The sequence below is a fragment of the Sorex fumeus genome, unplaced genomic scaffold, assembly GCF_029834395.1.
Source record: "Sorex fumeus unplaced genomic scaffold, SorFum_2.1 ptg000213l, whole genome shotgun sequence".
Lineage (NCBI taxonomy): Eukaryota > Metazoa > Chordata > Mammalia > Eulipotyphla > Soricidae > Sorex > Sorex fumeus.
Genome location: NW_026606270.1, coordinates 301,866 through 326,290, shown reverse-complemented (window position 1 = coordinate 326,290; position 24,425 = coordinate 301,866). Strand labels below are relative to the sequence as shown.

Below are 24,425 nucleotides of genomic sequence, written 5' to 3'. Positions count from 1 at the left end.
TCCTAACAAAAGTGAAAATACGAATAAAATACAAAAGACAGTGTTACGGGAGGAGGTTAGAACTTCAAGAGTAGAGCAGTGGATAGGACAAACTGGGGACGGTCTCAGGAAGGAGGAAAGATCAACAGGTAAGGATGCGGGTTTGGTTCCCAGCATCCCATATGGTCCCTGGAGCACTGCCAGGAGTGACTCCTGAGTGCAGAGCCAGGAGTGTCCCCTATGCATCGCCGGGTGTGACCCAAAAAGCAAAAAAAAAAAAAAAAAAATAACAGGTAAGGATATCTAGGAGCCTAAGAGTGACAAAGGAACAAGTCACTTGCTTTGCACACGGACAACCCATGTTCATTCCCAGCACCACATAAGGCCCCCTGAGCACTGCCAGGAGTAAGTCCTGAGCACCTCCAGGTGTGACCCCCCAAACCAAATGAAAATTAAACAACATGTAGCCTTCTTTCCGGCTGGACTAGGAGAAGGCTGATCAAGGCCAAGACTGAAAAAAGCTGAAACTCAACTTCCTGCAAAAATCAAAGCCAGGCCCTCTGGGGGTGCTGGAGGACCACAGAACTAGCTCAGAATCCCAGAACTGCAACGGAACTCAATTTCAGCCAACTAACTCACAGCTGGTGCTCAGTGTTTTTGTCAGTGAGAACAGGAACAAGGGAGGTATGGCCTGGCCCTGAAAGATCTTACTGAGCCTAACGGAAGTACCAAAGGATAGCATGAATCAGGATGAGACACAAAAACTAGGGGTTGGAGCTATAGTACAGCGGGTAGGGCATTTGCCTTGCACACGGCCGACCCAGGTTCGATTCCCAGCATCCCGTATGGTCCCCTGAGCACCACCAGGAGTGATTCCTGAGCATCACCAGGTGTGACCCAAAAGGAGGGAGAAAAAAAAAAGACACAAAAACTAGGTTAGGGGGTTCTCAGACTGGCCCAGGCCAGAACAATTTGAGCATCAAACTAAATCATGACAGTAACAGACTCTAAGGCTTGAGTGAGGGTGGGTGGAAAAATTATGATGCCATATTGATACAAAACATAAGATACCATGTCTGGGACCCAGGCAGAGTGTTCAGTGATGGATCCTGGCGGGCACCAGGCCACCAGTTGGATGCCCAGCTCATAGCTCCGCATGAGCCCTGCAGCACAGCTGGTTGTGATCTGGTGCCAGACCATGCATTTGATCCCTGCACCCCCGTTAAAGTGCGGGGCACCCGTGACTGCCACAAAGGGTAGGGTTGGGGCGGGAATGGTTTTGCCTGACGAAATGTGTCAGAGGCTCTCTGTGGCTCGAGGTACCAGATCTGACCCCTACACTAAGCACGAATGAGGACTCAGTTCAGCTGCCTGGGGACATGAATCACCAAGGGGGAGCTAAAATATTGCAGTCATGGGAGATAAGTCAGGACCTCAAGCATCTGGATTTGAGAGGCTGAAGAGATGGTGCAGCAGGGAGGGCGCTTGTCTTGCACGTGGCTGACCCAAGTTCCATCTCTGGCGTCCCGTATGATTCCTGAGCACCACCAGGACTGATTTCTTGGTGCAGAACTGGGAGTAATCCCCGAACAATGCCTTGGTGTGATCCGGAGTAAAACAAAAATTAAGTCCCTATGGGGCTGGAGCAATAGCACAGCGGTAGGGCGTTTGCCTTGCGCGCAGCCGGCCCGGCCGAGCCGGGTTCGATTCCTCCGCCCCTCTCAGAGAGCCCAGCAAGCTACTGAGAGTATCTCGCCCGCACAGCAAAGCCTGGCAAGCTACCCGTGGCAAACTACTTGTATTCAATATGCCAAACACAGTAACAAGTCTCACGATGGAGACGTTACTGGGCCCGCTCAAGCAAATCAATGAACAATAGGAGAACCGTGACCGTGACCTTGTGGCACAGTGAAATCTAATGTCCCTGCATTTGGGAGACCTGGGTTCACATCCCCACGAGTGACCTCTGTAGGCCACAGAATAAATGACCTCAGTTTCTGCATCTGTGAGACGGGAAAGGTTGCCAGGGCTCCTGACGCCATACAGGTGGAAAGAGATTGTCCCGGACCACACCTGTCACAGATCACACCAAGGATTTGCTCTTCTTCATCCTTCCTCCCCAAACTGGCTGCAGGCCCGTTGCTTCCCCAATGCCCGGAGCAGGTAAACCCGCAGGCTGTGGCCACGATGCACATCTTGTGCAAGAGCAATTGCCCCAGGCAGAAGATTCCCTCCAGTTCCCAGAAGCCAGGCTTTATTCTGGGAGAGGCCTGCAACCCTGAACAAGTCACATCTGGAAACACTGGCACACGGCAGGCTCCTTCACAATCTGCAAGAAGAGCTTTCTCCCCCACCCTCTTCCTTAAATGTAAACCCAAGTGCCAGTGACTACAAAGACTTGCGAGCCATGTTCTAGTCCAAAGGTAGCCCCAGCTGAGAGCAGCTCCACCCAGTAAACCCAGCCCAGGGTTGGCCGTAGATGAGTCAGCTGCTCATCCAGATGATCGTACATTGCTTCTAAAAAAAAACCAGTAACCTGGGGCTAGAAAGACTGTACAGAGGGTAGGGCCAAGGGGGAAGAAAGCTGGGAGGGAAAGTAACCCAGAGCTTCCAAGTTCTAGATACCCCGAGTTCTGTCTGCTTCCTTAGCAGGGTCTTCCAGAGCCCGGATTCTAACAATCCACAGAACTTTCCTTCCAGCCTATGAGAAAGTTCACTTGATCACTTGATCCCCCGTTATTCATCTATTTACTCGAGCGGGTGCCAGTAACATCTCCATTCATCCCTGTTGCGTGCCAGCGTAGCCCAATGGCATCTGTTCGTTCTAGGAACATGCAGAGCCTCAAACCGATCATTCAGGGTCTTGACGAAGAAGTCTGACCATCTTGTAGGTGGGCGTCCACGCGATCTTTTGACGTCCCGTGGAATCCAGTAGTAATGGCTCTAGTTCCAGGGGTTGTCTGTAAACCTCATTACGTGTCCAGCCCATCTGATTTTTGATGCTTGGCAAATGAGACAGTTACTGCCAGTTAATACATGGCTCACCTGGGCCAAATTTCCATTTTCTAACATGAGATGTATTTACCGAAGGACGGTTGAACCACCCCTAGCTGTGCAGGGTGCCATGCGGTGCTGAGACTCGAACCGAGATCTGCGGCAGATAAAAGCATGCACTCAGCCCCCTTGAGCTCTCCCTCCAATCGTGCGGCTCTAGGTTTAAAGACGAATACACCAAATACTATGATCTGTCACTGTCACTGTCCTCCCGTTGTTCATCGATTTTCTTGAGCGGGCCCAGTAACGTCTCCATAGTGAGACTCTGTTGTTACTGTGTTTGGCAGATCGAATACATCACGGGGAGCTTGCCAGGCTCTGCCGTGCGGGACTATGATAAGTAATGTTCTTAATTTGTGTCCTAGCGCTCTGCAATGTGATGTATTTCTTCCATTTTTGCCCAATCTACATTGGCGGGGGGGGGGGGGGGGCAGTCACACCCACCAACACTCAGCCCTGTATCCTGGCTCTGCTCTCAGGAATTACTCCTGGTAGCACTGGGGGGACCATATGGGATGCCCGAGATTGAACCCGGGTCAGCAGCGTGCAAGCAAATGCCTTACCTGCTGTCCTATTGCTCCAGCCCCAAATCCACAAGTTCGAGGAGAGTGAAAAATCCCCATCTTCAGGTACTGGGATTTGAAGGGCTTTTGGCAGAAACCGCTCATTTTGTTCTCCCCTTAAAGCCGACCACAGGGCCAGAGCGATAGTATGGTGGGGAGGGTGTTTGCCATGCATGCGGCCGACCCGGGTTCGATCCTCGGCATCCCATATGATCCCCCGAGCACTGCCAGGAATAATTCCTGAGTGCAGAGCCAGGATTAACCCCTGAGCATCGCTGGGTGTGACCCAAAAACAAAACAAAACAAAAGCCAACCATACAGGGTAAATCACAAAGGCTGTGGATGACGAAGCAAGATGAACCCTGAGGAGGAAAGCAGTGTGATTCTGGAGCCCAAAGGTACAAGTTCAAATTCCAGCCCTGCCACTTTCCAGCTGTGTGACATGCACAAGCTCTCTAACCTGTCTGGGACTTAGTTTACCTTTTTGGTTAGGGTGGGGGGACGCACCTGGTGGTGCCCAGGGGTTCCTCCTGGCTCTGCACTCAGGAATCGCTCCGGGCAGGCACAGGGAAACATGAAATGCCAGAAATCAAACCCGGGTTGGCGGTGGGCAAGGCCGATCGCTCCAGCCTTCACAGGGAGGTCTGAGCAGAACCAGCGTTACTTCCACGCCGACATCAGGACCCAAGGGTCTCCCCTAGTGTGGGAAACCATGAGGGAGGGCCTGGTTCGTTTGGTACCCGTTGTGGGTTGTTGCTGAACACCAGGACACCAGGGCAGAAGGCGGGGTTGGCCATTTGCTAGTTTAGGTGGAAGTGGGAACATTTCGCTGGGGAGGGGACGGGGAACAGAGAGGGGACACGAAGGGAAGAGAATACATTGAATTTCATCCCTGATGGGGGGGGGGAGGGCAGAAGGTGGTACTGCAGGCCGGTGGTTCCCACAATATAACCCTGCCCAGGATCAGCCTCAGCTGGGAAACAGATGCAAATCCCCGATCCCAGACCTAGGATCTTCTGGAAACTTTTGAAGGACAGAAGAGAGGGGACACCTAGGAATGAATGTTTCAAGCAGCCCTGGATGACTCAGATGCCCAGGTTTTGAGAAGGGGGCACTCCTAAATGCACAGGGCCAAAACCAGGCTTCCAGTGTTCAAATCCTGACTCACTTCCCATGGATGTTCGAAGGGGTTTTTTTGCAGGGGAATAATAACAGAACCTAAGTTATATGTGGGCTCTGAGCATTTACTCTTGTGAAATGCCTGGAAGTGCGCGCGCACACATACACACACACACACACACACACACACACACACACACACGTTTGCTATTAATGTTCTGTCCTGCTCTTAGGGTCTCGCGGAAAGTTCATTTTACTTCTTGGTCACAGCCGGCGATGTTCAGAGGTTGACTCCTGGCTCTGCACTCAGGAATAACTACTGACAGCGTTCGGGGGACCACATGAGATGCTGGAAATCGAAGCCAGATAGGCCACGTGCAAGGCAAACACGCTACCCGCTGTGCTATTGCTCCAGCCCCGGAAAGTTCATTTTAAAAGCCCAGACTGGAGGCGAGGCTGGGGATTGCAGTGTGTAGGCGCTAGCCTTGGCATGGGCCCCCGAGCACAGGGATGGGTGCCCCTCAATCCCTCCAGGAGTGAGCCTTGAGTGTGGGAAGTCGCTTCCCCCCCTCGGCCCCCCAAATAATAATAAGCCTCCAGCTACCTCCAGGTGTAGCCAATTAATGGAGAGGCCCAGGGGTGGATGGGAGGGGCACAGTTGTGCCCCATTAATCCGGCTTAACACACTTTATTCGGCTGTGTGGACTCATTACTGCGGGCTTTGTGGTCTTGTGGGTGAAGGTTAACTGCTGATTGACTTTGCTGATACGGAAACCACAGAGGGCCTGAGGGCCTGCCTTTTGCAAGGATGTGTTTTCGGTTAAGTGGACCGTATACAAGAGCCAATTAGGGGCCACAGGAAGTGGAGAGAGCCTGGATTGGAAAGGGCTGGGTTCTAGGCCAGCTCCTTGTGAGAAATTCCGTCTGCCTCTTGGAGCCTCAGTTTCCCCTCTCCACATGCTGGAGCTGGAATTCCAGTGGGGCGAGTGAAAACAGTATTAATGAGGAACATCCCGCTGCAGGGTGAGCCACTGCTTTTGCTTTCACTAGAGAGTCTATGGGGTGAAAGTCCAATTGGAACACGTCAGCGAGAACAAGCTGTCCTTCTCAGCATGGATAGAATCCAACCAAAAGAAGTAGTATTGTTGGGGACCAGAGCGAAGGGTCGACCCCGGTTTGACTCCCAGCATCTCCTATGGTTCTCCGAGCTCCTCCAGGAATAATCCTTGAGCTCAGAGGGAGGAGTAAGCCCTGAGCACCACTGGGAGCAGCCCCCAAACAAAAAGAAATAAATTGTACTGTTTCATAGTCACTGTTTCTTTTTGTTTGAGGAACACACTCAGGGAGCACCATCACTCGGGTCCCAGTCACTCCATTTTTACAGTCCCTTGACAGAAACATAAAGGTAAAGGTAAAGGTAAAGGCCCTCCCGTTGATCGTCGATTTGCTCGAGCGGGCCCAGTAACGTCTCCATTGGAGACTTTGTTGTTACTGTGTCTGGCATATCGAATACTCTCGGTAGCTTGCCGGGCTCTCCGAGAGGGGCGGAGGAATCGAACTCGGGTCGGCCATGTTGGCCGCTTGTAAGGCGAACGCCCTACCCGCTGTGCTATAGCTCCAACCCAACATGATAATCATTTTTCTCTTTTTTTTTTTTTGAAAAACCTGGGGATTTTCCCAGTGGTGTTGAGGAACCATATGATGATGGGAGTTGAATTGGGGTCATTCACATGCAAGGCAAGTGTCTTAACCTCTGTACTCTCTCTGGCCAGGACATTTAATTTCTAGTTGCAGTTTAGGAGAGAGATCAGATGTCCCCTTAAAATCTGTTTGCTTGAGAGGGCCAAAAAGATAGTACAGTGAGTAGGATGCTGACGTGGGTTCGACACCTGGCATCACATATGGTCCCCCAACTCCACCAGAAGTAATCAGTCAGGAGTAAGCCCTGAGCATCCAGGGTGTGTCTCCAAAACAAAACAAAGAAAATATATTTTTGCTTGGGACCAGAGAGATAGTACTGGGACTGGAGAGATAGTACAGCTGTTTGCCTTTCATGTGGCCGACGAGGTTAAATTCCCGGCACTGCATATGATCCCTGAGCACAGCCAGACGTGGCCCAAAAACAGCAACAAGAACTTTGTTTGCTTGAGGTGCTGGTGGGGATATAGCTCAGGAGTAGAGTACTAGCCTCGCCTACGCCTGCCTACGTGAGGTTTGATCATCAGCACCACAAAGAAAAACAAAAGCAAGACCCAGGACAGTAGTTTGCTTGAAAGCAAACCCTTGGACTCTGGAATGCAGAACTGAGCTAAACAGAATAGGGAGGAAGGAGTGAGTGAGTGGTGAGTGAATGGTGTGATCAAACACAATGGTGTCCATGCCTTCCAGGTTTGAGGTCTGAGGTTTGATGCCTGATATCCACCCCCCATCACCCCGACACACACACACACAAATACAGTATCTGTCAAGAGAGGAAAAAAGTCCCATAAACTAACATTTGAAAAAAATTTTATAAAGATAAAAGTAAAATTTGTGAATGAGACCAGTTGTAGTTACTGGTTTTGGCATATCGAATACACAGCGGATAGCTTGCTAGGCTCTTCCATGCGGGCGGAATTCTCTCGGTAGCTTGCCAGTCTTTCCGAGAGGGATAGAGGCTTTTGGGGCGACCTCTAATCACCCTTATTCAGGTCTCCCAAAGAAGAATAGAAAGAGCTATGCTTGGAATATCACGTTTCACTCAAATGAGAGAAAGAATCCGGAGTTCTGACATCTGTTGACGATCAAGAATCAGGGACGCTGCCTCATTTGCCAAGGTGTCGAAAATCAGATGGGCTGGTCACATAATGAGATTTAAAGACGACTGCTGGACTAGAGCTGTTACCGACTGGATTCCACGGGATGTCAAAAGACCACGTGGCCGCCCACCTACCAGATGGTCAGACTTCTTGTCAAGATCATGAACGATTGGTTTGAGGCCCTTCATGTTCCCGGAGTGAACAGATGCCATTGGGCTACACTAGCACGCGACAGGGACAAATGGAGACGTTACTGGCGCCCGCTCGAGCAAATCGCTGACTAACGGGAAGTTAAGTGATTAAAAGTAAAATTAAATTTGCTTAGTTTTAAAAAAAGGACTTTTTTGGAGGGGGAGGGGAACACTGGACTCCGAGCATAGTTTGTTTGTTCTTCTTTTCGGGTCACACCCGGAGCTGCACAGGGGTTACTCCTGGTTCTGCACTGAGGAGTTGCTCCTGGCAGTGCTCAGGGGACCCTATGGGATGCTGGGAGTCGAACCCGGGCCGGCTGCGTGCAAGACAAACGCCCTACCCGCTGTGCTATCTCTCCAGCCCTCAGAGCATACTTTTGGTTCTACACTCAGGGATCACTGCTTGAGGGCTCGGGCCCGACCATAGGGGTGCGGGGTTCCAATCGGGTTGTCCGCCTGCAAGGCACACGCCTTGACCCGCAGTACTATAGCTCAGTCCCCAAAGCCACTGGTTAGGATGACAAAGACTAACAGCACTAACGATTTTGGAAGATAGAAGCCCAGGAACCAAGTCTGAGCGGATACCGAGAATCTGCGGATAGGAGAGTCAGCCGTCTTCCTCTTTCACGAAGCCCTGAGCTTCTCACGCCCGGGGCCTTACGGCGGTGGGACCCCTCAGAGGGCTTGAGCGTCCCACAGCCCCGCCCCCGCCTCGGAGCCCCGCCCCCACCGCGTCCTTATAGGCCCCGCCCCGAAGTTCCCGCCCCTTTCGCGTCTTCACAGGCCGCGCCGCCACAGCCCCGCCCCTCAGGCCTCGGCCCCGCCCCCACCCCACCGCGTTCGTATAGGCCCCTCCTCTGAGGCCCCGCCCCCAACGTCCAGGCCCCGCCCCCACCGCGTTCTCACAGGCCCCGCCGCCGCGGCCCCGCCCCCGAGCCGCTCCTCTCGCGCGGTTTCGCCGCCGCCGCCGCGACCCCGCCCCTCCAGGCGCCTCCTCCTCGGCCGCCGGGGCGCTGCGCTCGGCGGCGGCAAGATGGCGGCGCGACAGGAGGCCCGTGCGGGCGGCGCGCAGGCGGCGGCGGGGCCCGCGGCCGACGTCGACCCCCTGGGTCGCTTCACGTGTCCCGTGTGCCTGGAGGTGTACGAGAAGCCGGTGCAGGTGCCCTGCGGACACGTGTAAGCGGGGGCCGGGGGCCGGGCGGGGCCGTCGCGGCGGCGGCGGCGGCGGCGGCGGGCGCGGCCCCTCAGGTCTGCGGCGGGGCGCGACCCCGCCCGCGGCTCCGGGGCTGGGGGTCGCCGTTACGCGCCCGCGGGGCTGCCCGCGGTGACGGCGACATCATTCGGGCCGGGCTCTTGTGAGCCGCGGCCGGGGCGCCCAGCGGCGGGGTGGAGGGGGTGGCGGGCCGCGGCCCCCGGGGCGCGCCGTCACGTGACGCCGCGCTGCCCGAGCGTTGGCGTGACCCCCCCCCCGCCCGGGGATGAGCTCGGGACCTGCCGTGGGAGGGGCGCCCCGGGGAGTGGGGTCGTGATGCCGGGCTGGGCCGGGACCAAGGTGGCCTCGGGGCTTGATTTACGGAGCCTGGACCGCGCGCCGCGTCCCGGCGGGGAGCTGGCGGTTGCCTTGCGACCTCGGAACCTTCCCTGGGTCAGGGGGCGACGGTGGAACAAACGGGGGGGCTCCTTCCTGGACTCCGGGGTCGGTTCCACCGCCCGCCCCTCCCCCCTCCCCCTCCCCCCGCCCCCCGCCCCCCCCCCCCCCAAGGCAGGTGCGGGGCCCTTTGCCCACTTTGCCGCCCGCGTGAAAGCAGACGTCGCTGCAGTTCACCGCTTGGGCGTTGGGTTTGCAGACAGACTTTGTGACCTGCCACACCCCTCTGCGACCCGGGGCAAAAGCTGGTGGCCGGGCGGGCGGGCGGGTGCTCCTGGAAGGGACCTTTGGTGACGGGCGGGGCGGAGCTGCGGGAAGGCCCAGGAATAAGGGAACCGAAAGCCAGCTGGGGATTGGAGGACGAAAACCAGCCTGGTGGGGGGTGGGGGTGTTTGATCATTGTGTGGTTGTCACCCAAACATGAAAGCTTTGTAACTATCTCACGGTGATTCAATAAAATTTAAAAAAATAAATAAGTAAAACCAGCCTTGCTGTGGGAGCCCTGGGCTTGAGTCCCCAAGTCCTCCTGACCCCTTAGCACTGAGCTGGGGGGGGGGGGCTCTTGAGCACAGCTGGATGTTACTGGCACGCACACACACACACCGCCACACACCCAACAAATGTTCTTTCAGGCCAGGGGGAGCTCTTCACTAGAGCACCTGGCTTGCATATGTGAGGCACTAACTAACAGTATTCAATCCCCAGTGATGATAAGAGAAGGAAAAGCTCACTCTGGTCATGGGCTCCCTTGGTGCATGCGTACCGGCTGGATTGTGCTTAGAGGAAGGCTTGGAGCTGCTGGCCCACAGACTGGACACGGTTTCATGATGTTCCCCGGGTCCTCTGGGCCCCAGGATTCTTCTGGGGCCATGCCTCTGAGCCCCGGCCATCAGCCCCACCTCCTCAAGCCGTGACTCAGGCCTTCTGCCGCTCGGACACCCCTATTCCCCCCGGGGTTGTCTCACGGGAGCCCTGTGCGTCCAGGCCCGTGCATCTCTTTCCTTACAATTGAGATCTGTTCAAAGGTTTCCTCCTCGACGAGGCTGAGATCCATGCCAGGTGGTCTCTCTGCCCTGTTTCATTTCATATGCTTAATTACTACTTGAAAGTCACCTCTGTGTTTGCCCCACTGTGGAATGGAAGAATCTTCTCTTGGCTCAGTGCTGGGGGAGCCCCTGGGATGTTCGGGGAGCAGAGGGTGGTGATGGAGCCCAGACTTCCCAGGGTGCCCATCTAGCTTGTTGAGCTGCTACTTTGGCTCTGAGGTAGCGACCTCACTTTACCACTGTGCCCATCGTTCCTTCAGCCTGCTTGCATTTTGCCTCGCAACATCAATAGAAAAATTCCTAGAAAAATTAAAATGGGGTTTTGGGGTGGCGTGAAGGGTTGGGCCAAACCCGGCAGTGCTCGAGGCATAGTCCTGGCTCTATGCTCAGGGATCACTCCAGGTGGGCTCAAGGGGCCATGTGGGGTGCCAAGAAGTAAACCTGGGTTCAGCATGTGCAAAGCAAACACACTGCCTGCTGTACTATTTCTCCAGTCCCACAGATTACTTTTATTTACTCACCTTGAGTTCAAAGGTAAATTAGGTGTGTATATGTGGCCAGTACTGCACTGCACTGTCCTCCCGTTGTTCATCAGTTTACTCGAGTGGGCACCAGTAACGTCTCCATGATGAGACTTGTTTTTGGCATATCGAATACGCCACGGGGAGCTTGCCAGGCTCTGCTGTGCAGGCAGATACTCTCGGAAGCTTGCCGGGCTCTCCGAGGGGGATGAAGGAATCGAACCCAGGTCGGCCTCATGCAAGGAAAACGCCCTACCCACTGTGCTATCGCTCCAGTCCACAGCCAGTCCATTTTACCTTTTTTTTTTTTTGCTGGGGAACACCTGGTGGTGCTTAGGGCTTACACCTGGCTCTGCGCTCAGGGATCACTCCTGGCAGGGTTCCGGACCATGTTGGGTGCTAGAAATTGAACCCTACCCACTTACTGCCACGCAGCACTGTTCATTCTTTTCTGTATATCTTAGTTTAGCGTTATCCGCTGCCTTGGGTTTAGGGTAGAAACATGGTTATTTTTGACCTTCCTTTTCTTCTCCAAATTCAGGAAGTTATCAAGTCTTGCTGATGCTGCCTTTAGTCACTTCCTGAATTAATTCTCTCGTGCCTCACAGTCCCTTGCTGTTAGTCCTTTCTTTGGTTTCTACTTCAAATCTTTTTGTTTTTCCTTTTTGGGTCCCTCCCAGTGCTGGGGAAACCATGTGCCAGGGAGCAAACTTGGAACTCCTGAATGTGCAACATACACCCCAGCCCTCTGCGGCATCTCCCTGGCCCCATTATTTTAAATCACCCTTAAAAAAAAAAACTGTCCCTGGGGCCAGACCCACACAGGACCATACAGGTAGACTGTGCTGGTTTTTTTGTTTGTTTCGGTTTTGTTTTGGCCCACACCAGCAGTGCCTACTCCTGGCAGGGCTCTGGGGACCATATGTGATGTCAGGTGTTGAACCTTGGTCATCCACATGCCAGGCCGTGCCCTCCACACTGTACTATCTCTGACCCAGCTGTACTATTCTTTGCCTTACCCCAAATAAAATCTTTTCCTTACCTCAAGATTGTTTTGTGTTGTTTTGGGGCCACTCAGAGCTCACATCTGGCTCTGCACTCAGGAATCACTCCTGGCAGTACTCGGGGAATCTCACAGGATCAAACCCAGGTCGGCCGCATGCAAGGCACGTGCCTCAGCCGCTCTGCTCTCTCTCCAGCCCCTTGATACTGCGCTTTAAGTATTTGATTGCCAACTACTTATGGGGGAAAGTGACTTATTTCCTCAGGTGCAACACAAATTCTTTGGGTTGGGGGAGAGAGTTGGGAGTACCCTTCGCAGTGCTGTACCACACCCGGGTACCACACCAGGGTCTGCCGCGTGCAGGGCGAAGCTTTCCCTACACTGCCTCTGGAGTCCTGGCAGCCTGACCGTGTCTGCTGTAGCTGCTCCTACCTTCGTTTCTTTCCTACCGTATTTTGCATTTCACTCTGACGGTCACAGCTTCCGTTTGGAGCACATGTCATACGTACTTGACGTTGTACTCTGGAGCTGCTAATGCATGCTCCTTTTTCCAGCAACCCTAGAGGTAGGTCCCATGCTCTGTTTCCAGGGAAAACTGAGGTTCCCGAAATCCCCCTGGCGTTGCTCAGGGGGCGCACAAATGGAGTAGGGCGCCAGCCTGTGGTCCCAGAGAAGGATCTTCTGTCACGCGGTGGTGGCGCCCACCCAGTGCCCCCAGTCCCATTTACTGGCCTTGGGAGATCCAGCATTTATTGTTGTTTTTATTTTCATTGTTGTTTCTGGCCACACCCGGGTTGCTCAGAGGTTACTCTTGACTGCGCTCAGGAATTACTCCTGACAGTACTTGGGGGACCGTGTGGGACGCCGGGGATCGAACCTGGGCCGGTCGCATGCACGGCAGTGCCCTACCCACTGTACTGTCGCTCCAGCCCCGAGAAGACCCCGGTTGTGGAGCAGGCCTAGGGAGCGAGTCGTTTTCGGTCCGTGAGGCCTCGACGTCCTTCTGGACGTTGACCCCTGTCTGTTGTCTGTCTCCACGGTGCATGACGCAGGTTCTCTGTGTGTCTTGTTCTAGCTTTTGCTCTGCATGCCTGCAGGAATGTCTGAAGCCGAAGAAGCCTGTCTGTGGGGTGTGTCGCAGCGCTCTGGCACCTGGGGTCCGGGCCACCGAGCTCGAGCGGCAGATCGAGACCACAGAGACTTCCTGCCATGGCTGCCGCAAAAATGTATGTGGACGTAAATGCAGGAGCCGGTGTGTGTTGCGTGAGGAGCGGGGCGAAGCGGCGTGAGCATGGCGCAGCGGCTGACAGCACGTGTGCACGCACGTTCTCTGTGGCATGGGCGGCCCCGTTTCTTTGGGCGACCTTGTATGCTGTGGGTCTGTTTTTTTAAGGGTTTCATATACTGCATATATTTGAGCAATGAAAGCCGTAGAAATCAGTTATCCCCACTTTGATACGAAAAACTCAAAATTTCAGACCATTTTGCACAATTGGAGGGCACACCCACCGATGTGCAGAGATCGCTCCTGGCTCTGTACTCGGGAAGTACTTCCGGTGGGGCGTAGGGGAACTACTTGGGATGCCGAGGACCGACCCAGGTCGGCCACATACAAGGCGAGCACCCTCCCGGCTGTACTCTCTCCAGCTATCGACCTTGCACAATTTCATTTGACTAGAAGGACCGCGTGGTACTTTTTTAAAAAATAGAGACTGAAGTCAGTGACTCAGGTGACCTGTGTGAGGGGAGGAAGTCTTATGCTGTGGGTCATTGCAGAGTGCAGTGGTTCCGCTTTCTAGCCCTTGGCAGCGAGGTGCTGGGAGACAAGGTCAGTGTGGAGGCAGCCGCGAGACTGGAGGCATCTGACTGTGGGGCCGCCTCCCACTCATCCTCGGAGACTCAAGTGAGTGTTTTCACTCAACTGCTGCTGCATGGAGAGATCCTGCCATCGTTATTTCCTAGGAGATGGATGTGGCCTTACAGGCTTCACACTCCTTATGGCTTTTTTCATTCCAGGCACTTCAGAGTAATGTTGGCTTCTTCCAGACTCCAGACATTCTCTCTGAAAATGACTCAACTTAGAGGACTGCAGAGTATTTTTTGTCTTTTTTTTTTTTTTTAAGTTTTGGGTGATACCCAGCTGTGCCCAGGGCTGACTCCTGGCTCTGTGCCAAGAATCACTCCTGGCGGGCTCAGGCCCATATGGGATGCCTGGGATCCAACAAGGCAAGCGTCTTCCTTGCTCGACCGTCTTTCCAGCCCTTTTTGTTTTTTGATAAGATGGAGGATTTTTTGTTTTGTTTTTGCTTTCTGGGTTGCACCAGTGATGCACAGGGGTTACTCCTGGCTCATGCACTCAGGAATTACTCCTGGCAGTGCTCGGGGGAACATTTGGGATCCTGGGAATCGAACCCGGGTCGCCTGCGTGCAAGGAAAACGCCCAACCCGCTGTGCTATCGCTCCAGCCTGCTTTAATGATGAGTTAAGATGGGTTTTATTGACAATTAGATGTGAGAGGAAAGAGAGGAAGTACATGTTGAGGAGAGAACATGAGTTTCTCTGGAATGGCAGAAGCCAGCAAAGATCCATAGAGACAAGCAGGTGAGATCTGTGTTCAGGGAGAGCGTGAGCTTGAAGAGCAAGCCAAGATGGAGGATTTTTCAAAATAAGATACTAGAAAAACCGTCTCCTTTTCCCCCTTTTGTGACTGTTGGGCAGCCTTGCATGTCTGCCGCAATGGCCGTGGTCAGAGTGCCGTTACCCACCCCTCATAGCCTGGAGCCCCCAGGTGTTGGCTGCAAGCCCCCAAGTACTTAACTGGAGGTAAGATAGAGGACAATGTGGTCAATCTGAGTGCAAATCGTTGGAAGTATTTTTCCTGGTATTTTCCTTTAATTTAGGAACCTCAGATACTGAAATAAAATCTATTACCTTCATCTTCATGTTCACAAAATGGGATCTTTGGGTTTTTTTACCTTTAGCATTTTTTTTCCCCATTTTAAGGATGAACAATTGTATGCTATTACAATTCTAAGTATATGAGGACTCCAGAAAGGGTTATTTTCCCTTTACTCTCTTCTCTTTTTTTGGGGGGGGGTCACACCTGGTGATGCTCAGGGTTTACTCCTGGTTCTGCACTCAGGAATTACTCCTGGCAGTGCTCGGGGAACCATATGGGATGCCAGAGATTGAACCCGGGTCGGCTGTTTGCAAGGCAAATGCCCTACCTACTATACTATTATTCCAGCCCCTCTTTGTCTTAACACTCTTTTAAGGATACCTGTGATGAAGTCTTCTTTGGGTTTAATTTTTTTCTCTCCTCTTTCCATCTTGTTAAAATTGGATTCTATAGGAGAAAGAGAATTCATGTTTCTAGAATTTTTTTAAAGGTCACTTATCAGTAATACTTAAGGATTACATGATCTCTGTTCATAAATGATTACTTTGCTGTACCGAATGGGGTTCTTACCGTCTGGACACTGGTTGAGATGCTAGTTTGAAACACTGAGGCTTGTATCTGTGAACAGGGAGCGTGTCAGGAGCGTATCCTAGGCAGTTCTTGAGGATAGTTTGAGAGAAATACCCCGATTTAGCCGAGTCACACGTAAGCCTTAGCAGTAACGCACCCACCGACCAAGCCGACAGGCTCTGCAGCCGCCCTGGGCTGGCCAGGAGTCTGGTGAGATTGGCGCCGGAGTCCTAGCAGTCCTAGGGCTTTGCTTTAGGACGGCGTGGACCTGACCCCAGGTTCTTACTGACTGGTGGGCTCTGCTTCTTCCTGTCCAAGTTCTTACTGTCTAAGATCCGGTCCCATGTGGCGACCTGCTCCAAGTACCAGAACTTCATCATGGAGGGCGTGAAGGCCACCACCAAAGATGCATCCCTTCAGCCCCGGTAAGCGGCTCGGCCCTCCCCAGGTGGGGGTCATTCTTTGTCACACAAAGAGTGGGCACCTCGGAGGGCCCAGGGCCTCGGTGGGTGGGCGAGCCAAGGGCAATGCTTTTCTGTCTTCCGGAGGGTGGCGAGAGCGGCTGGGGCCGGCCGCTGAGGGCTCTCTCCCTGCCTTTGCTCTTCCAGGCACGTACCAAACCGTTATACCTTTCCTTGTCCTTACTGTCCCGAGAAGAACTTTGACCAGGAAGGACTTGTGGAGCACTGCAAGCTCACTCACAGCACGGACACCAAGTCTGTGGTAAGAGGAATCTTTCGGGGACCACACCCATTGGCACTCTGGGATCGCGCATGGTGGGGCTCGAGGGGCCCGCTGGGGTGCCGGGCATAGAACCGCACGAGAGGCTCGTGCTTTACCCACTGGCTCTCCTGCCCCCACCTTTTTTTTTTTCTTTTTGGGTCTTTCCAGCATTGCTCAGGGGTTCCTCCTGGCTCTGCACTCAGGAGTTACTCCTGGCGGTGCTCAGGGGACCCTATGGGATGCTAGGAATCGAACCCGCGTCGGCCACGTGCAAGCCAAAGACCCTACCCGCAGTGCTATTGCTCCAGCCCCCGCCTTTTCTTTTTTGACATAAGGAGAAAAACCCAATTCACAGGAAAAAAAAGAGTTCATAGTGATTTTTCTTCATTTCGGCTCACAGATCACTTGGTTGGTAGTATAAAACGGGTATGTTTTTGCCGAACCGTTTGAGAATAAGTCACAGGTGACGTATTAAGTCGCCCTGGCTTCCGAATAGGTCAGCCCATATCTCCTAAGAGCATCGTACTAGGAAAGCATGATTTGGGCGTCGGGGGAGGACAGCCCTCACAGGGGCGAGTCCCATGCGGGGGTCCAACCTAGTTGGGCTGCCCCGGGGGCAGTGCGCGCTTAGCCTAGGGCGAAACAGACCAGCTTTTGTTTAGGGGCCATACTCACTGGTGCTCAGGGCTTAGTCCCGGCTCTGCGCTCAGGGATCACTCCTGGCGGTACTTGGGACCGTTTGTGGTGCCCGGAAGAGGAGCTGGGGTGCTGGTGCGCCAGGCGGGTGCCCTCCAGCCCCAGGGCTGCTTCTGGGGCCTTCGGTGTGCTGGCTGGGGGATGGGCGGGGGCCGGCACGGAGCCAGCCTCCTGCCTAGCGGTGGTCTCTCTCTCGCAGGTGTGTCCCATCTGCGCCTCCATGCCCTGGGGCGACCCCAACTACCGCAGCGCCAACTTCATCGAGCACATCCAGCGCCGGCACCAGTTTTCATACGATACCTTTGTGGTGAGTGTGGGGCTGAGCCGTCTTCCCTCCTTCCCCGGGGCAGCGCCAAGCCGCCCGATGGACTCGGCTGCTCACCTCAGCTCTGGCTGCGCCCCGGACCCAAGGGAGCAGCCGGAGCCTTGGGGCGAGGACCTGGCCGGTGGCTCTTAAGGAAAGCTGCTCACCGGCTTGCGGGGACACTCGCGCCCGTGCCCTGCCAGGATTGGACTTGGGCCCTTGTACATTCAGGCACGTGGGGTCTTGGAGTGTTTCTCTCTTTCTGGACCAGACCTGGCAGTCCTCGGGGGTTCCTCCTGTCCCTGCACTCAGGAATCACTCCTGGTTTCTCGGGGATGGAGGAATGCGGGGCGTGGAGCCTGGTTGGCGCCCTGCCCACCGAACTCTGGCCGGGCCTGGCATTCCGGGGTGTGCGCTCCTCCGCGTGTTGTGTCTGCTGCCTCTCGCTTCTTTGGCCCCCAAAGCGTTTGCCCCCTTCTCTGAATGCGTGTCGTGTTTCCCCGCTGTCCAGCCTCCTTTGGGATCCTGAAGCTCAGGTGTCCTCAGACAGGGCAGATAAGAGAAATGGGCTCTGAGGGATTTGCCGGCCAGACGGGGTGACTCATGTCCTGCTGCGCTCGTGCGGAGCTGCGGGCACGGCAGCTGCCGGGTCAGACAAACGCCCAGCAGAGAGGGGGCCGCTGTGTGTCTCCCCGCGCCCCAGATCAGCCAGTGCAGCAGCCCGGCCCCTCCCGCGAGGGGCCCCCGGCTCAGCGGCTCGTTGTGCCCTCAGGACTACGACGTGGACGAGGAGGACATGATGAGCCAGGTGCTGCAGCGTTCCGTCATCGACCAGTGAGCCCGCCCCGCCTTGCCCCGCTGTGTGCCCGGAGCTTCCGTGATGTGCCCACGCGCCCCGTGCGACTCCTCCAACAGACCTGGCCTGAGCCGTGGCGGCAGACAGGGCCGCTGGGGACGCGGGAGCAGGGCTCGGTCTGCGTCCTCCCTGCCTCCTGGCTCATCCCCTAGTGCTCATCTTGTCGTTCCACGGTCTGGTCTTTCTGCGCCTCACCTGCTTCTGGGAGTTCCCGCTGCCCCCGAGGGAGGAACCCCCCCGCCCCCCCACCGGTCCTTGTTTCTCCGAGCTCCTCCCATCCAGCCCTCACCCGAGTTCTTCAAGCCCACCTGGACTTTTTTTGCGTCGTGAATAGCACAAGTGAGATGCCTGTGTCCCCCGGCCAGGGTGACTCCTAGCCTGGGTCTGACAGTCACCTTGTCTCTGCCCTGCTTGTTCCTGCGACTGGCGCTGGCCAGGAACTGAAGCGCCTGCCTGGAATCCACCCAGACGTCTGTCCGCTGGGGTGAATGTTCGGATTGGCGATACCATTTTCTTACTCCTGCACACTCTTAGTTAACTGGTTCAGTCTTAAATGCCTGCATGGTGCCTTTTTTTAGGATAAGGTGTAACCATATATTTTTAGTGAGAATAAGTGCTTCTAGGTTAGGAAAGTGAAACTCCGTCTGTCAGTGGGAGAAAGGTCAGCGGGGAGAGCCGGGGCGGGGGCTGAGTGTTACCGTGTGGTTTTCAAATAAGAGAGATTTTTGGATGACTGGTTTGTGATTCTTCTCGAGTGGAGAACCTGCTTACGTTCTTGGTCCTCCCCGTGTGAAAGGAAGAAATTTGGGGACTCTGTGGATACTAGTTCTTTCACCTTTAATTTGGGAACTTGGGAACTTTATTTTTTTTGTTGTTCCAGCTAGTCTTTAGGACACTGCTGTTAACTGTGTGTGGAGACGAGTGGGCGTGGCGCTGCCGCACTGTCCCCCCCCCCCCCCACACACACACACACGGAAACTGTTCTGGGAAATTCGCATCGGTAACTGCTCCAGAATCCGGATGTTCCTCCTGTTTCACAGATCCCCATAGATACAAGGCCCAGAGCTGCCAACCGCCTCCTCAGAGCAGGCATGCACTTGTCCATTTTTTTTTTTTTCATGTCAGACGCCCGTCGTCTGGACGTGGAGATGCGGTGGCTGGCTGGACCAGGACTAGGAGTGTCTCGGGGTCCAGCCTGCGCCTGCTGGGGTGGGGTGTGTGTTTCTGCTGTGCTGTGGTTCGGGAGGGCCTCATTTGAAGCTCACGTCCACTGTCATTTCGGGGGGAGTCCACGCTGCTCTCTGGCGTTCATTCCAGCCTGTCTAGAGGGGACGTGGACAAGCCTTCAGTTGAGGGAACCGCCTGAGAGCACATGCTGGTCGCACCAAGAAACTGACTGCCTTGTGTTAAGTGCACTTCACGTATTTCTAATAAGACGACTTTCCAGAAAGTGAAATTTGTTATGTTTTGGCTTTTAGGTGAACTGTAAATAAATTTCATAATTTATCCAGCTGGAAAGTCCCGAGACCTGTTTTCCTGAGTGACTGTTTGCTGGTGTCTGGCCCGGGAGCCTCCAGGAGGCGGCGGGTCCTGTCTTGGGTCGCTGGCTCTGGCCTGTCCTCTCTGGAAAACACACCCGCACTGGGCGCTGCTGGGCGCGGGTCCACCGGCCTTGGCACAGAGCAGCGGGCTCCGGAGGGCCCATGTGTGCGGTGGGCTTGTCCCTGGATTCTGACCGGACCGGGCGGGGGAGCCCTGCCGTACTGAACCCAGGGCACGTGCTCTCCTCACCCGGCTCCCCGGCTCGTGGGTACGGCGCCTGCATCAAATTTGGGGAGTGCTGTTCCTTTCTTTGCCTTTCTGCTTTCTGTGATGCTCAAGGGCCCCCATACTCCCGTCTCACTGCTTGGGGGCGCTCCTGGAGGTGCTAGGATTAAACCCCAGCTCCTGTCAGCCCGGGTTCTTTGAAGCACCACCAACATCGATTATTGTGATCCCTTCCTAGTCTGTACGCATGTCTCCAGTTCACCTGGGACCCCAGCACAGCCCCGGCTGGAACCCCATTGGCTGTGCTGATGTTCACTTTTGTTTGGGGGCCTCACCAAGTGTGCTCAAGATCCCAGGTCGGCTGTGAGCGAAACCAGAGCCCTCCCATCTCTCACCCCTGCAGCGTTGGGCATCACTTGTGTCCGGGGACTCTTAACAGCACAGGCCCCAGGCTCTGGACCCCACTGCAGCCCAAAGTGGCGGCCCCTACAGTGAATTCTCAACTTGATGTTCTCGCGGCAGGGGTTCCTCGGGCCCCAACTATCTCCCTAGGCCTGCAGTCGCTTGCTTACTGGCTGTGACCCTCAGCTGAGCTCTCGGGGCAAGGCTGGGTCTTGTGCCTCACTGCCCTTGGTGCTTGGCACAGTGTTGCGAGCTGTGGAACAGGACTGAAAAGACTTGTTCCCATGGCTACTTGCATTGCGGGTGCAGAAGGACCTGAAGGGAGCATTTCCCTCACTCCATCACCTGCCTGCCTGGAGCAAGAGCACGGCGCAGAGGGCGTAGGGTGTTTGCCTTGCATGCGACTGACCTGATCAACCCAGGTTCGATTCCTCCATCCCTCTCAGAGAGCCGGGCAAGCTACCCGTGACGTATTCGATACGCCAAACACAGTAACAACTGTCACAATGGAGACGTTACTGGACTCACTTGAGCAAATCGATGAATAATGGGAGTGACAGTGACACCATCTGCTATGGACTGGCCCCGCCATCCGTCGCCGCGGGGAGACGGTCCTCAGCCGGAAGTTCTTAGCCCAGCAGAGGGTGGGCAGCAGGTGGGTGCATCTAGGTGCCCAGTGGGATGTGTCCCATGCCCTGACCCCCACCTGGGCCTGGCTTCTTGAACAGTCCTCACCTTCCCCTTGGGTTTCCCACGGTTCTCCAATAGGAACAGTGAAGACCATCATTTTCTTTTTCTTTTTTTTTCTGGATTTTTGCCAGTTGTGCTCAGGGCTTCCTCCTGGCTTTGTGCTCCAGGATCACTTGGGGCAGTGCTGGGGGACGGTGTGTGATTCCAGGGGTCACCTGGGATCAGCCAGGTGCAAGGCCAGCGCCTTATCCCCTGCGTGCGCTCTCCGGCCCAGATTACTGTTTTTCATCTCTGGTACCTAATCATTCTGCCGCCAAATAATCTTTAAACTTCCCGCTCTGGCTTCTGGAAGCGGAGTCAAGCCAAGCTTTGTCCCTGGAACCCGTGCGCTACCCACAGGGAAGCCGCCCAGCAGGTGTACCTGGGTGGAGACTGGCGGGTGCACGGCCACCCTATTCACTTGGGTTCCAGAAGAATCTTCTAATCTCTTTGTGCTTTGGTGTCCTCATCTGTAAAATGAGATTAACTCGAGTCAACCTCCAAGAGTCGTGGGAATCTGGTGACCCCCGGCCTCTCCGAAGCCTCTAGATCAGGGCCTGCCGCAAACCAAGTACTTAAACTTCATTTTTCTCATCCATGCTCGAGCGCCTGCTGCCCCCAAACAGCTGGCTGTGTGGAGAGTGACCGTGGGCCCTGAAGACCAGCAGCGCCTGGGAGACATTGGCAGTAAAACGGACCCTCAGGCCCCCTGACTTGGAGATTCTGAGCGGCAGATACGGCCTGAGACGATCTTTTGTTTATTTGGGGGGTCACACCCAAGCAGTGCCCAGGTGCTGTTCCTGGCTTAGCACTCATGGAGGTACTCAGGGATCGAACCCGGGCCTCTTGGAGCACAGGCCTAGTGTTGTAGCCTGCCAGTCTCTCTCGGAACCTGTAAAGGGCCTCGGAGAGATGGGGGAGAACACAGGAGGAAGTGCTTGCCTGTTTCCCATCCTTGGCACACACGGGCCCTGATCACAGCCAGGGGTGGTCTCCAGACAAAAAGAGCCTTCGAGGGGCAGGAGAGAGTCCTGGGGTCAGGGTGCTTGTTTCCAAGCACATGCCTGAATGATCCCTGAGTACCTCCAGGTGTGGTTAAAAAAAAAAAAAACCCTCAAAAATAAGAGAACCTCGGGGGTTGGAGGCTGGAGCTTGGGTTTGATCCCACCCTGCATAGTCTCCTGGCCCCAGCACATAGAACTAAATAAATTAAAAAACCTCAGAAAATGCACCCTTAGTGTAGGAAATGCTGCCATAAAGAGGCATTAGTGTTACAGCAAACTTCTTGGATTTAAGGTGGAACAGCAGGTGGGCTGATGGTCAGAATCGGGTGGACGTGCCCAGCCTTGTCTTACGGTTGCACGAGAGTGGCTCTTCATCTGGTGATAAAGATCGTCTTTTTCTGTGGACTTCAGTTGTCCCTTGCAGGCTGCTCCCAGGGGAAACCGGTGGAGAAATCCCCAAAGAATGTTCTTCAGGGAGAAGTTAGTAACGGTCAGAGCACGGTGGGCAACTGGGGGTTCCCAACCCTGACACCAACACACACGACACAGAATAAAGAAGAAAGTGGCACCCTAAATGGCCACGTCCGTCAGTAGACAGATGATCGTTCCTCCTGGGTCACCATCTTCGGGTGTGAGAGAGAGAAGCAAGATTTTCTTGAAAGAAATTTGCTCGGACGCACTGGAGCGATAGTACGACGGGAAAGATGCCAGCCTTGCACGTAGCCGACTTGGGCTCACTCAATCCCTGGCGTCAATCCACATGGTCCCCTGAGCACTGCCAGGAGAGATTCCTGAGTGCAGAACCAGGAATAACCTCTCAGCATTGCTGGGTGTGGCCCAAAGATCAGAACTAATAGCTGAGATGTGAGAAGAGAAAGAGAAACGGGCTTTCCAGTGGCGGAGAGGCTCGTATGAGATTCAGAATGCAGTACTGCGAACACTCAGCGTCTGGTTTGTTACGCTGGGCGTTTTACCCCCTGGCCTGTCCCCTCTTGCCTTGCCCATGTGGCCAGGGCACTCCCGGTGAGGACAGGCCCTGTTCTTTGTTGGTTTTGCTCCACACCTGGCCCTGCTCAGTGCTCGGGGGGTCGGTCCTGGCAGTCTGTGGAACCGGGTGGGGTGGGAGATCAAATATGGGCTGGGTAGTCCACCCACAAGCCTGTCCACCGCCCTCACCTCTCTGACCCTGGCCCGTGTCACCCGAGGCTGTCTAGCTCTTTTCCCCTTTGGCCCCATTGGAACCAGAGCGCAGACGGGGCCCGCATGGTTCCACACACCCCTTGGCCACTTGCTGAGTCACTGGGGGAGAGGACAGAAGCTTCTGGTGCAGGGAGAAACTGAGGCAGAGATAGGGAGATGGACGAGCCAGGGAGTGGAGACAGCTGAAAGGGACAGTGGGGAGAGCAGAGCCTGACTCTGAGGCCGGAAGCGGCAGGAATGCAGACTGAAAAGTGACCAGTGGCTTGGGACTCACACCCTGCAGACAATTGTCCAGGAGGCCGAGGTCAGAGTCCTTCACAAGGATCTCCAGCACTATTGTTGCTGGGAAGAAAAGACTGGGACACCGCCCACGGGCAATCAGGTAGATTCAGATTGTGCTCTCGGTGCTGAGAGGAGGTGGCCTGCCCTCAGGCTGCCCAGGGGAGCAAATTAAAATCTTTCCAAGGGAAAAAGCCTGTTGCTGAAAGCAGATGGAGATGGAGAGAGGGTGGAAAACTGAAAAAGAAACGGAGGGCCGGAGCCTTAGGACAGCGGGTCAGCGCTTGTTTTGCCAGCAGCAGAAGAAAACGGAAATCACTCCTCACCCCACAAATCATCAGACGGCCCTTCCCTCCCACGGTGGAATTGGGGTGGGCACAGCTGTGGTGGGGTCACATCTGGTGGTCCTCGAAGCTACTCCTGGCAGTACCTGGAAACCTTATTTCTGGCTAAAACTGAACAAAAGAGGCCCAGTTACAGTTGAGTTTCCAATAAAGTTCATCTGCATCAGATCTGTAAATCCTATTTGTTTTGGATTTTTTTTATTTTTTAATTTTTGGGTCACACCCGGCGATGCACAGGGGTTACTCCTGGTTCATGAACTCAGGAATTATTCCTGGCAGTGCTCGGGGGACCATATGGGATGCTGGGAATCAAACCTAGGTTGGCTGAGTGCAAGGCAAACATTCTACCTGCTGTGCTATCGCTCCAGCCCCTAAATCCTATTTTTTCCTACCTGAAATTCAGATTATTTGTGGGGGGAACCCACACTGGGCAGTGCTCAAAGCTTACTCCCAGTGTTCAAAGCTCTGTGCCCAGGGCTCGCTCCTGGCTCTGTGCTCAGGTCTTAGTCCTGGTAGTGTTTGGGGCTCAGGGGACCATATGCAGCTTTTTTTTTTTTTTGCTTTTTTGGGGGGTTATACCAGGTGATGCTTAGGGGTTCCTCCTGGCTCTGCACTCGGGAATTACTCCTGGTAGTGCTCAGGGGACCAGGTGGGATGCTGGGGATCGAACTCAGGTCGGCTGCATGCAAGGCAAACACGCTGTACTATAGCTCTGGCCCCTTGAGTGGGC

At 54.7% G+C, this 24,425-nt stretch overlaps 2 protein-coding genes across 2 annotated transcripts in view; both read left to right on the top strand.

Moving 5' to 3' along the window:
- Window positions 1–24,425, top strand: part of SLC9A8 (solute carrier family 9 member A8) — a 261,909-nt gene that overhangs the window by 59,414 nt on the left and 178,070 nt on the right. The gene's annotated exons all lie outside the window — the stretch shown is intronic.
- Window positions 8,711–19,482, top strand: RNF114 (ring finger protein 114). Its single transcript, XM_056108468.1, has 6 exons — window positions 8,711–8,880; window positions 12,998–13,148; window positions 15,710–15,816; window positions 16,000–16,114; window positions 17,010–17,117; window positions 17,887–19,482. The coding sequence occupies exons 1-6, from the start codon at window positions 8,738–8,740 to the stop codon at window positions 17,950–17,952; spliced, it is 690 nt and encodes a 229-aa protein (XP_055964443.1). The 5' UTR covers window positions 8,711–8,737; the 3' UTR covers window positions 17,953–19,482.